The 13,378-nt window shown below is 32.7% G+C and overlaps 1 protein-coding gene across 1 annotated transcript; it reads right to left on the reverse strand.

Moving 5' to 3' along the window:
* Positions 1-365: 365 nt before the first annotated feature.
* Positions 366-5,493, reverse strand: LOC132187881 (coniferyl alcohol acyltransferase-like). Its single transcript, XM_059602311.1, has 3 exons — positions 5,322-5,493; positions 4,958-5,250; positions 366-932 (listed from the first exon to the last, which is right to left on the reverse strand). Exons 1-3 carry the CDS (start codon positions 5,491-5,493, stop codon positions 366-368), a joined length of 1,032 nt encoding a protein of 343 aa, XP_059458294.1.
* Positions 5,494-13,378: the final 7,885 nt, after the last annotated feature.

Consider the following 13,378-nt stretch of genomic DNA (forward strand, 5'->3'; position numbering starts at 1 on the left):
GGTATATGGGTGATGGGTTAGATAGGGAGATGGGGAAGTGTATATATAGGGGAAAATATGAGAGTCAAATATAATTATAGTAATGGTTAGCGTGTGAGATATAGTTGCGCCAACTCCTTAGACCTTTTCTTCTCTCCTGTTAATTAATTACATAATTGGGTATCATTGGTAGTACGAATTTTTGTCATCAATCGTAAAAAAACAATGACAAACCATGTGGATATATACATAGCCATCAATTTCCAAACAACTTCCTGTTTCGCATGTGAGCTAAAGGCTATATGAGTCACAGAATCTTAACATGGAGGATACATGTTAATAAAGTATAGACCCACGAATGAGGCTGGCTTGGAAGCGAACAAAATTCATGTTTCTTGTATGTCTAGTTGGTGCATGTCTAGTTGGACCCGTGTGGAGAGCACATTTCCAAAGTAAGAGCCTAAGAGTGAAGCTTTATGTTCATCTCCATCAGTCAACCTTGTCCTGCCGTCAACAACAACGCCCATTTTAGTTATCTTTTTGTCTGCATTTTGAGTAACAGCCAACTTGGCAACCATCTTCCACAAGAATGCACTGAAAGACTCTAGTTTGGTCCTCCGGCAGCCCTTGGTGCTGGCTAGAGATTGCAGCCGGCTGAGTTGTTCGGCCGTAATATAGTATATGCGGCTGATGAGATGATCGTAATCAGGTTCTGGATGTTTGGGAGGTGGCAGTTTTGTTACGGGGACGTACATATCGTCCAAAGATGGATGAATGGAACCAGGGCGTCGAGGGTTGAGTAAAGATGGGCGAAAAGAAGGTGAAGTAGAGATTGGTTTAGAAAGAGCCAACTCAGCCCACGAGACAAGAAACATATTGGCTGAGTAGGCGTCTGCTACTCGGTGGTCAAACGAGCACGCCACCACCAACCCACCGCATCTGAGCCCAGTAGCCTGCAAAATGTTTCATACATCATGCTCAGGAAAAAAAAAATGGAACGTACGTTTGGTGGGTGCCATAATTGTTAACCAATTATAAATGTCGTTATAAATTTGTGGTTATTGTAATATTGAGCTTTTCATCTAATTATAACCAACGGTGTATAGATTTTCAAAAAAAAAAAAAAAAAAAAAAAAAATTAACGGTTTATAGGATTCAAAGTAATCCATCATGCTTGAAAATCTAAATAGAGAAAAACGATTTGGGTGAAAAATAAATAAATAAATAAAAATAAAACAAAACAATATGTATGTGGCCCCACCTTCTTTTTCTATTTGGTTGTTCTTTTCTATTAATTTTTGCAACATGTCACGAAGTAAAAAGGATCTTCTGAAGTTTAGGGGCACTATAGTATTTTGATTTCTTGTGTGTGAACATGATCAGCAATTCCTCTCAGTTACCCCCACTTTCGGATTATATTTTTATTTTCATATAAAATTTAATAATTTATTTTTGATGTGAAAGAATTTTTAATAAATTATTGGGAAAATTACAATGTACTCCCCAAAGGTTTTATCCGATTTGCAATTTGACCTCAAATATTTAAAAACTCGCAATGTACTCCAACAAAGTATCAAAAATTTGCAATGTCTCCATTAACCATTTCCGTCCAATTTAATAAAAAAATTGCTCAAGTGCGAGGCACATGCATTTTTTAGTCTAAAATTGCCCCCATGTATTTTAAAAAATTTCAAAACTACCCCCAATTCAATAAACTAAAATCAAAAAAGAAAAAAAACTTAGGGGTGATTTCAGCCACCCTCATTTGGCCCCTTAGAAATGGTCAGCCACCCCCCATGGGCCACGGAGTTTCTCGCCACCCCAAATCCGGCAGTTTAGGGGTGATCGAGCCACCCCCTTTAGCCATCTGGAACTGGTTTTGGCCACTTCCATTTGGCCACTTGGGGTGGTCAGCCATTGCAATCGAGCCGTTTGGGGGTGACTGTTGTGCAAATTTTTTTAACTCGAAAGTGCACGAATCGATTGTAGTTTAATGGATTGTAAGTGCGAGGTCAATCCCACAGAGAATTGTATTATTAAAATAGCAATTTAAAATCTAAATTAATTAAACCCTAATCTAGTTCTAAATTTTTGAGAGATTTTTTTGTTTGAATGAAAAAGCAAAAGCATGAGCAATTTAAAGTGATTGAAATCTTATGACGAATCACTAAGATTTCGGAATCCGCACTCACAAATTCATAACAACATAATTTCATGATCTATAATATTCCCCAAAGTTCTCACATATAAATCTTAAGTTTGTTTTACTATTGCTTCAAAGAATTAATCAAAATATCCCATATATCCATTCATAACCCAAATCACAAAAGAAATCAAATATTCGATCAAATCATTAACTGTATCCGTAAATCACAAGAAAATATCCAATCTTTATCAAAACATCAATTGTATCCAGAGAATAAATCACAGGGGAAATCCAATTTTTAACAAAGAAAACCAAGCAATCAATTATATTGAATAATCTTAAATCATCAAGTATATCCTTGAATCACAAAAGATATCCAATAATTATTCAATCCAATTGATTAGAAGTAAAACAATAAAGCAATTAAACCATTAAGTTGGGAAATATTACATACATGAAACAAAGTTGCTAATCATAAGTAATGCTTCATCTTCAACCTTAGTTAAAAGTTTAGCCTCTCATGTTATTGAAAGACAAAACAAGATTGATTGAATTCATAATGTAAAATTGAGTACTTACAAACAAGAATTACAAAGTTGAGATCTAAAAGCTAGAAAAACCTTAAACTCCCTTCTTTCTCCTCTGCAATATTGAAATTCGTAGCCTCTCTAATTAATCTGACAATTCCCTATTTATAGACTTAAAACTTAGGGTTTTACAAGTTGAAATCGGATAAAATTCGTCCAAGTTTGTACCCTTTAACTGCGGGATGATTTTGGAATAGTAAACTTCCGAATTAGAAAAATCCTATTTCACAATGAATTGTAATATTTTGAGTTAGCTTTCTAATGCCGCTTGAATCACCTCAATTATGTGAGCAAAAAGTTATAGTCAAAATACTGAGACGTGTTCAGAATTTGAATTTGAATCTAATCCGAAATTTTATCCAATCTGATCTTTTATCCAATTTAATCTGATTTAACCTTTTTCTTGGATTTGATTAAACTTAATCACATCATCTAGGTCTTCTCAAAGTATGCTTTCTTCCAAACTTTGCATTTTTTTCTTTAAAGCTGTAGTTTTTCTTTAATGACCTACAAAAACTAAAAACACAAAACTAATACAAAATATTAAATAACGACACAGCTAAAAAATTAATTAATGTAAATAAAGAGGTCTAAGTATGCAATATTTGGCACTTATCAGTGACCGACCCATCCCCTTATTTGGCGGGTGGCCAAAGTGCCCTTATTTGGCCCCTTAGGGGTGGTTAGCCACCCACAATCCGGTCTAACCATTTATTTAATTAAGGTCATTTTAGTTTAGTAATAACTATTTATTTTCTTAAAGAAATACTAAGTCTGCAAACTAAACTAAGCATAAAAATATGGAACTATAGAAAACGAGAAAACGCTTATACTAAGCTATTTTACAAGAAACATGGCCTCTTTTGCGAATGCATTTATTTTATGAAATAATTTAGGGAAAATTACGCTTTATCCCTACAAAGTTTGACCCGATTTTCAATTTGACCTCTAATGTTTAAAAATTTGTAATGTACCCAAACAAAGTATCAAAACTTTGCAATGTAACCCATCCATTAATCATTTTCGTTTTTTTTTATGAAAATGATGGAAAATACTTAATTGACCTTATATTTTTTTTAAAAAAAAAAAACAAAAACAAAAAACTTTACTATTAATAAATACTTATTACTAAATAAATAGTTATTTCTTTAAGAATTGGTATTTTTGTCTTATTTTGATGTGTTGTCACTAAACTAATGACCCTAAAAAAGTTTCAATAAGACAAAAATATCCTTATAAATTAGAATGAAAAAATAAAAATAAAAGAAAAAAATTTGAAAAATAAATTTTAGTTTTTTTAAAAAATATTCTTATAAATTGGTTCTTTTATTTTTAAAATTTTAAAATTTTGGAAAAAATAAAAAATAAACTATCACTTGTAAATTGGATTCCGTTATTTATTTATTATTTATTATTTTTATTTTTTCTATATTATTTTTAAAAAAATTAATTATTTTAAAAAAATCATTATAAATTGGATTTTTTTCTTCGTTTTATTTTTATTTTTATTTTAAATTTCTATATTTTATTATAACAAATAAAATATTAATTAAAAAAAAATTAAAACATATCCTTATAAATTGGTTTTTCGTTTTAGTTTTTTTTTCAAACTAAACGGGACCTTATCTTGTTGTTAATGTCAACGATACTTTTAGTTTGCGTGCAAAACTCTGATGCAAGATATTCTACAAACATTTCTTTCTACTCTCTACGACTAATGTTTCCGTCCATAACTCCTTTTCTTGCGTCTCTATCATAGGACATAGGATGCACATATAGTCTACCATCAATACCAAAAAAAAATAATAATAATAAGGGAAACTTCACTAAAGACCCCCGAACTTCCACCCATTTTGAAATACTCCCCTAAACTTTAAAATCTCTCAATTTAGTCTCCCAAACTTTCAATTGCTCTCAATTTAGACCCCTCCGTCAAATTTTAAACGTTACATTACGTTATACCCCCGACTTTTGTATAAAATTTCAACTTCCAAAACATTTTTTATTTTAAAAAAAATAAAAAGCAGAGATATTTTGGTCTTTTTTTGTATTTTTAACGGCTAAAATTGACGGAGAGGTCCAAATTGAGAGCAATTGAAAGTTCAGGGGACTAAATTGAGATATTTTAAAGTTTAGGAGGTATTTCAAAATGGGTGGAAGTTCGGGGGTTCCCAAAAAAAAAAAAAAACTAAAGGGAGATTTTGTGTTCGTGTGGCACATGATGAAACATATATATGTGTCAGACCTGCACAGCGAAAACTCCGTGCTTCTTCTCTGGCACAAGCTTGCCTTCAATGGTGTCATCAGGGTTATACAAGTTGATGTCTCTACGCTCTACCTCTGCAAAAGCTTCGACAAAGTCCACCCCACGGTTGTTGCAGAGAATCTTAGGCTCACCAACAGAGTTGTGCACCACCTCACCAGCAAACACATAATGGGATACCAGAACTTGTGCCAAGGCCTTCTTCAGAACGCTCACCCCACGGTTGTTGCAGAGAATCTCAGGCTCACCAACAGAGTTGTGCACCACCTCACCAGCAAACGCATAATGGGATACCAGAACTTGTGCCAAGGCCTTCTTCAGAATGCTGGTCATGGATTCAAACGTCAGGTTGCACACGTTTTTATTGAAACAAAAAACACACCCACGTCCACAGGAGGAAGGAGCAAGTCGCGATTGGATAGTGGAAGCCAATGCCCCTGCAATGGAAGCACCACGGCCACCACCTCCCTCTTGCTGACATTCACGATGAACTGGGCTCCCCCTCCTCCTTCACCCATTGTTTTGTTAACTATATGGTTCAAGTTTTGGTGGATGTTTGAGAGAAAGTTAGAGGGAGAAATTAATATATATATGTGCATGTGTTAGATATGGGGAAGTGTATATACGCAGGTGGCGGATTTAAGAATTCGTATTAGAAGGGGCGGAACTAAATAATAATTTATAGTAGGGGTGAGAGAAAGAGGAATAAGGGTTAGAGTCAAGAAAACTAAAAAAATTACTCTTAAAAAAAATTCAAAAATTTTTGGAGGGGCCGGCCCTGCCCGCCCCCCTTTATATCCACCACTTTATAATAGGCGCAAATATGAGAGTGTTTTTTTTTTTTTTTTTTTTGTTTTGTTTTGTTTTTCATGTGAGGAGAGAGAAAAGTGAAATTACAAGACAAACGATAAAATGAGTCAAATAAATGATCCGGCCCATCAAGCAGATCGGTACAGCTAAAAGACTGTTAAATATGGCAACGTTATGTAAATTGAACAAAACCTCAAAGGATTGCCAATACGACCATAAGTAGTCGATAAACAAGAACAAACCCGACCAACAATAATTGAAAAAGAGATAAAATACTCTGTCAAAAATAGATAAGGAGCCCAACACAAAAAATTAGCCAAAAAAAATCAAACACTGAACAGATCAAATTACAAGAAAAAATAAAGAGATCGAAAACAAATAATGGGACAGTAGCACCGACATTATACAAGGCGGAGGAAGGGGGCCTGACTCGGTGTGTGAAAGATATAGTTGCAACAACCCCTAGTAAAGGTTAGCCTGTGTCTACGAGGTATAGTTGCAACAACCCCACAATTTTTATAACTTTTTTTTTTTCTCTCCCGTTAAATTACATAATTGGGTAGAGAAGTGCCACCCGTACAAAATATTTTACCAAAAATGTTAAGCATTTCCTCTTGGCATTCTCCCATTTTTTTTTTTCATACTTTTTTTTTTAAAAAAAAAAAAAAAAAAATTAATAAAACAAAACAAAGTGTATGTGCCCCACCTCCTTTTTCCAATTTTCCTTTTGTCCCTTTCTCTTAATATAAGAAGAAATAAAAGGGATCTTCTGAAGTTTAGGGGCACTATAGTCATTTAGATTTCTTCTGGGTGTAGGGTGAGCATCGGTCAACGTCCAATTACGATTATCTGAGTTTGCGTTAAACATGTTTCTAACATGCCAAATATTTGTGTTTGGGAGTCGATGATGTATTTGTGAAGCGTAGATATATTATATAAGACATGTTTTTTTAGGGAAAGATATTTGTATTTGTGAATCACATGAAACATATGTAGCGTAGTGATGCACGAGAATAATAATAATAATAATAATAAAGTGGATTTATTATTTATATTTTAGTTTTCATTTTTTAATGAGGATTATTAGAATTAATTGTTCTCAAATAGAAAAGATTAGGTTTGATTTTTTTTTTTTTTTAATTTAGGAGGTGCTTAGCCTATATAAAAGTATCTAATCTTTGTTATTTTTTAATCGAGTTTGAACTATCAATTAAATTTAAGTCTTTGAAAGTTATTTTTCTGTTTGTTTATTTTGGGCAATTAAAGTGTTTTTATTCCCTATTTGTTATTTCACTTTTTTCTGATTTCCATTCTTCAATTTTCAATTCTTAGTATTTGCTCGTATCATACGCTGTCAAAACAATTTTAATTATGTCCGACATCACGTAGGTATGCTATCTAAGAGATATTTTTCAAGACAAAAAGAAAACTAGAGGAAGATATTTGTGTTTGCGTGTCACATGAAACATATGTAGGGGATGGGATGTATTTGTAATGTGTATCTATACTATTGATAATAGCTTAAAACTGTTAACTTTCTCAGTTAAAGAAAGTATTATCAAACATTATTTTATACTTAACTCTTGTATTTTATACCTAATTGTGAAATTTTTGTTAAACAAAAAATTCGGCTAGTTAGAAGAAGAAAAAGGAGAAGCGTCGCAGAAGAGAGATGGAGAAAAATTGACATCCGGAGAGCCGCCGTTCTGAACTTTTGGGGACAGTTTATCTTCAGAGTTTTCGTTTTCTTTCAGGGCAACAACAGAAAATCTGCTAGTTTTTATTTATTTACTTTTAATTATTATTTTAATGCACACTTTGATTATAAAATTTATTAGTTATGAGTTACTAAATCTCAAGTTAGAGCTAGAAGTCAAGCCTATTATTTTTATTACGTGTTCTTTAGACTATTTGTTGTTTTTCATAGATTAATAATTGAATGTTAGAGATAATTTTAATTTGAAAGTAGTTTCGTGAGAACATTTTTTTTTTTTTAAAAAAAATTGTTATTATTTTTGATCTGGGCAGGGCAACCATGGATGTTCGATCACAACTAGGCCTATAAACGAGCCGAGCCGAGCTGGGTATTGGAAATCCAAGATCGGCTCGTTTTAGAAGGCATATAAATGAGCTGAGCTCGAGCCAAGTGGAAAACCCTTGCTCGAACTTGGCTCATTCGGAAGGTTTAGCAGCTTGGGATCGTCACAGGTTAGTTTCGAGCCGAGCCGAACCCTCGAGTGGCTCGACTCAGCTCGAGCTCGAGTTACAAACGAGATTTTCAAAATTTTGATTTCAAGCTCGAGCTCGGTTAACAAGCTATGCGAGCCTTAAACAGGTAGTTCGGCTCGATTAAGGCTCGTTAAGATTGATATTGATAAAAATCACTAAATCGGGTAACCTAAAATTATAGTTGATTGACAACAATTGCAGAAAACCCTAAAATTACATACTTTAAGGACAGTTATACCAGGGCCATGATTCTTAAAGCATTTACAAATTACAAGCAACTTCAAATTAAAGAAAAAAATTAAGGAAAAAATATAAAAAAGCCCTCAAAACTAACACCCGTTTGCGATACAGTCTCATAATGTTCAAAAGGTACTAAAGTAGCTCATCAAACTACTAAAGTGTGTCAAAAAGGTCCCATTTGTTTTTGTATTCCTATAATACCCCTAATCTTTTAAAAACTAAAAAAAAAATTAATAAAATAAAAAATAAACTAAACTATTTTTTAAACAAAAAATAAATTAAAAAAAAAAAGAAAAAAAAAACAAGGGGTGAATAAATACAAATATATATATATATATATATTTGGAATGAATAAAAAATTACTCACTATTGTTGGCTTAAATTACAAATAGCTCGTGTGGTATAAAAAATAGGGATAAATGAAAAATCAAACCTTGTGGTTGGCTCAATTGGTAGCCACCCCTTTCCCCTTTTTTTGTTTTAATTTTTTTTTTGAAAAATTAAATTTTTAGTTACTTATTTTATATTTTAGTTTTTAAAAGATTTGGGGTATTATAGGAATATAAAAGAAGATGGGACCTTTTTGACACACTTTAGTAATTTGATGAGCTACTTTAGTACCTTTTAATTTTAAACATTATGAGGCTCTATCGCAAACGGTTGTTAGTTTATGGGGTTTTTTTTTTATATTTTTCCCAAAAATTAGATTACAAACAGAAAAGAAAATGAACAAAGAGATCAACAAGATTACATAAATGACCAAAATGCAAAATACAACTAAAATTACAACTTCATCTAAAGAGACTACAGTCTTGCACCAATCGCCCACACAACACTACATTCAATGAAAAAAGGTGTTAAATATTTGTAACTCCCTTGCAAGTTGTCAAGGGAGCTTTATCACATAAGATTTAGAAATTACAAATTTCACATGGACTTTCTAATGATTCTTCAAATATCAACTCAGTAAAAACAAGGCAGGGCAGAATGAACATAAGTTGAAGCTTGAGCTAATTCATATAGGATATAGCTAAACACACATATAACAAAGATGAAATTGTATACATCAAATTCTAATAAAGGGTTAAATACATTTTTGCCCTCTGTGGTTTAACAACTTTATTTTTTGCCTCCTAAAGTTTAGTTTTTATCACAGAAGGTACCTCGGGTATACATAAAGACCGAGATGGTACTTCCGTCTAAATCCCGTTTAAAATTTGACGAAAAGTCACGTCAGCAACATTAATTGACACGTGTCCATATACCTAATTAAAAAAAATTAAATTAAAAACATTAAAAAATTAAATTTAATTAAAAAAAAAAAATTGGTGGTGGTTGTAGCCACCCTCTTTGGCCATTTGGGGGGATGGCCGGCCGGATTGCCACCCCCACGGCCCATTGGCTCCGCCACCCCCAAACCCATTGGTGGCTCAGCCACCCCATATGGCCAAGCAGGTGGTCGAGTCACCCCCAAATGGCCGGATTGGGGGTGGCCGAAACCACCTCCAATGGGTTTGCGGGTGGTTTCGGCCACCCCTATTTGGCCCCTTAGGGATGGCCGAACCACCCCCATGGGCAGTAGGGGTGGCTCACCACCCTCAATCCGACCATATGGGGAAGGCCCAGCCACCCCCATGGCCAAAGGGGTGGCTACGACCACCCCAATTTTTTTTTTTTTAATTTAATGTTTTTAATTTTTAATTTTTAATTATGAATATGAACACATATCGATTTTTTAATGGTGTTGACGTGGCTTTCCGTCAAATTTTGGACAGAATTAAGAACAGAGGTATTATCTCCGTTTTTATATAAATCCAAGGTACCTCCTCTGACAAATACTAAACCCTAGGGAAAAAAAAAAAAATTGTTAAACCACATGAGACAAAACTGTATTTAACCATATAATAAAATATGCTGTAAAGTGTGATGTACATGAAAGCAATAGATGGTTTTTTATTTTTTATTTTTTATTTTTTATTTTTTTAAACTAGGCTTTGCATATGCTTGAGCAAAACCACCAAATCATAATCCTAGGAGTGTAATAAATTATTGGAAGCAAATCATAAGATTAAGAACCAGGGAAATTGGGAAAATATGTACTCAAATGTTCAAAACTCAAAAAATAATAGAATCAAGTTAATCAACCAAAACTACTAATTATAAACTACCTATCAGCAGCATAAAGAATAGTGTATGATAAACGACAAACAAATAGACATGGAATTACAAAATGAATTAGTAGGTATAAAAATAATTTTCTAGAGTAGTAGCATAAAGAACTAAATATTATCCCAATAAGCACAGTTTTTAGAGATATTTAGGCAATATAAAATGCAGAAACTTAAAAATACCAAACTAGCAAGCGCAAAAATGTTGCAGCTTTTAATGAAGGTTCTTAGTCAAGGGATATGCACTACACACATAAAAACAAAAAATTGTTAGACAATTTTACTCACTTGCATTTAGTTAGTCAAAGATCAAAGTTCTTTGACCTTTAATAAACGAGTCAAGGGAAGTTCAAATAAACAAATTTTTGTTGAAAACTATAAAATGAAAATGAAAAAAAAAAAATATTACCTCAACTCCAAGTCTCCATGCATTAACTACTTGCTTTTAAATACATGTTGTCCAAGTTTCCAACAAAAGTATAATACAACACTTAAAAATAAAACATAGTAATCAAATTTCATACTTAATAAAGAAAAGGAGACTGAATCAAAAAATGTAGTAATCAAATTACATACTTAGTAAAGAAAAGGAGACAGAATTAGTTCAAAATACAACTACCTGTCTGAATCTGGTGAGTGTTTGTCACTTTATTTTAAACGAAGTCATTTCGAACTCTAAAATTGCACCGTCCAATTGGAATAAGATCTTTTTATTTTTTACTTTTTATTTTTGAAAACTTTACTTACCTCATGATAAATAGGCACTTTTGCAATTATATTTTCAAAGTTTATAAATTTATAATGTCGGTACCTCATGTTTTAACTCTTTGTTAATTACACCCTCTATTATGATTGTGGTAAATTCCTAATAGAGGACACCAAAATACCCATGTTTTGAAAAAAGAAAAAATTGCAATGGGCAGCCAGGGATGTAATTAAGTGAAGTTTCTAAAACCAATTAAAATAAAAAAATAGCCGTGGGTTTAATGTTTTTAAAAAATAATTATTTAATTAAAGTAATTTTGTATTTATATAAGTTTTACATAAATATATAGAAAATTTTACTTTTTTTTTTTTTTTTAACATGTCCTCACAAGGGAAGGGGGAGGGAGAATTCAAACTAGTGATTACCGTTTCATGAAGCATGGACTACAACCGATTGAACTACCCTTAGGGACAAGAAAATTTTACTTGTTTACTATTTGATTTACCCCTAAACCATATCGATACAGTGTAATTAATATGGATTAAAATATGGAATACCGACATTGTAAATTTTTAATTGCAAAAGCGCATAATACATCAAGGGTAAGTTTTTTTATTTTTTTTTATTTTTTTATTTTTATTTACAATAAATCCTCCATATTTTTAAGTGAACAGTAGAGGAGCTATTTCATTATGACACTATATTTAATAAAGTCCAAAGTATATGATGCTCCCATGTAAATTTTCAAGATCCTCCAGGAAAATATCAATTCAATTTTTCCATCTCTAAATGGTATGTTGTAGATGGATATATAACTTAATTTCAATTAATTATTTGATAGCTATAATTACCTTATAATAATCATTTTCGGAATAGCAAACATTTCCCATTTCAAATTCTGAATGTCATATTATAAAGATAGGAAAAGATTTATTAGACGATGCTTAATTCTCATGGCTACAAGTTGCATTATAACGCCAAAGATAATAAGAGAATACATGCTAATTATTCTTCTTGCAATTGTTGTAGCAATCTTCCACATAACCTTTCACATAAGCTTCCACTTTATCTTCGTCTTTATCTCCATCTACCAAATATAAACGATGAATATAATTTGATAATAGAAAGAAGAAAAATTGATTTTTTTCATGTTTTTTTCGGTCTCTCGTCAATTTCCATATAAGAGACGGACAAATCCAACATTAAATTTGTAGGTGAGAGCTCCACATATTCAATGGTAGATTTATAAAAGAGATAGGTTATAGATGAATATATAACATGTATTTAGAAAGAAATTTATAGATGAGAAATATTTGTTTTCATTCTCCGGCACATCTCTTGTCCATCTCTATATATATAAGAAATGTGCAAAAGACCCAATTGAATGATGAAATTCTATCATTTCTCTTTTATATATATATATATATATATAAATACTTGAGAAGATGCGTGAAAATTCTAAAACGACTCCAAACGACACCTATTCAAATGTCTAGGTGATTCACAAATATTAAGCGGAATAAGATCTGACCTAACAATTAATAATCAACCAAATACAGATATGTAATGAAAAACAAGAACACAGATATTTGGTTACGAAGAGGAAACCATTTAGAGAACTCTCTAAATGTAAAACCTCTTCGGGGCAGCCAAACCCAGGAAATCAATCCACTATAAGAAGAATAAGGAATACAAGAAGAATTACAAAACCTTTGCAATTTACTCTTCCTTGTACACGACAAGCGACCCACTTAATTTCTACCGCAGTAGCCCTTTCCAGAACATCTGGCACAATTCTTCTATAAGATCTTCTTTCACAGGAACTCCGATTGGCTTCACGTATTTAATCCTTACTCACAAAAACTAGAACAATATCTCTCTCTAAGCTCTCTGTATTTGCTCTCAAAATACGTACCAATATTAGGCAAAACCTATTGTTTAAATAGAGAAAAAACTAACAAATTAGCAGCCATGTCCGGACAAGGATAAGTGGGTGTCCGGACATGGCTAGGGTTACATATGCGCAACCTAGTGATGTCTGGACAGGCCATATAAAATGGGCTTTCTGGAAATTGGGTCCCGACCCAGCTTCTGGTGGTCCGGACCTCTCCTTCAAAACACGGTTGCTGGAAATTGGGTTCGGACCCAGCTTCTGGTGGTCCGGACATGCATTCTGGAAATACTGTCCAGTTTTGATCAACAGCTCTGATCGATGGGCGTTTGTGGTCCGATTGAGCTAAAATTTTGCAA

Source organism: Corylus avellana, chromosome ca7 (genome assembly GCF_901000735.1).
Source record: "Corylus avellana chromosome ca7, CavTom2PMs-1.0".
NCBI classification, from domain to species: domain Eukaryota; kingdom Viridiplantae; phylum Streptophyta; class Magnoliopsida; order Fagales; family Betulaceae; genus Corylus; species Corylus avellana.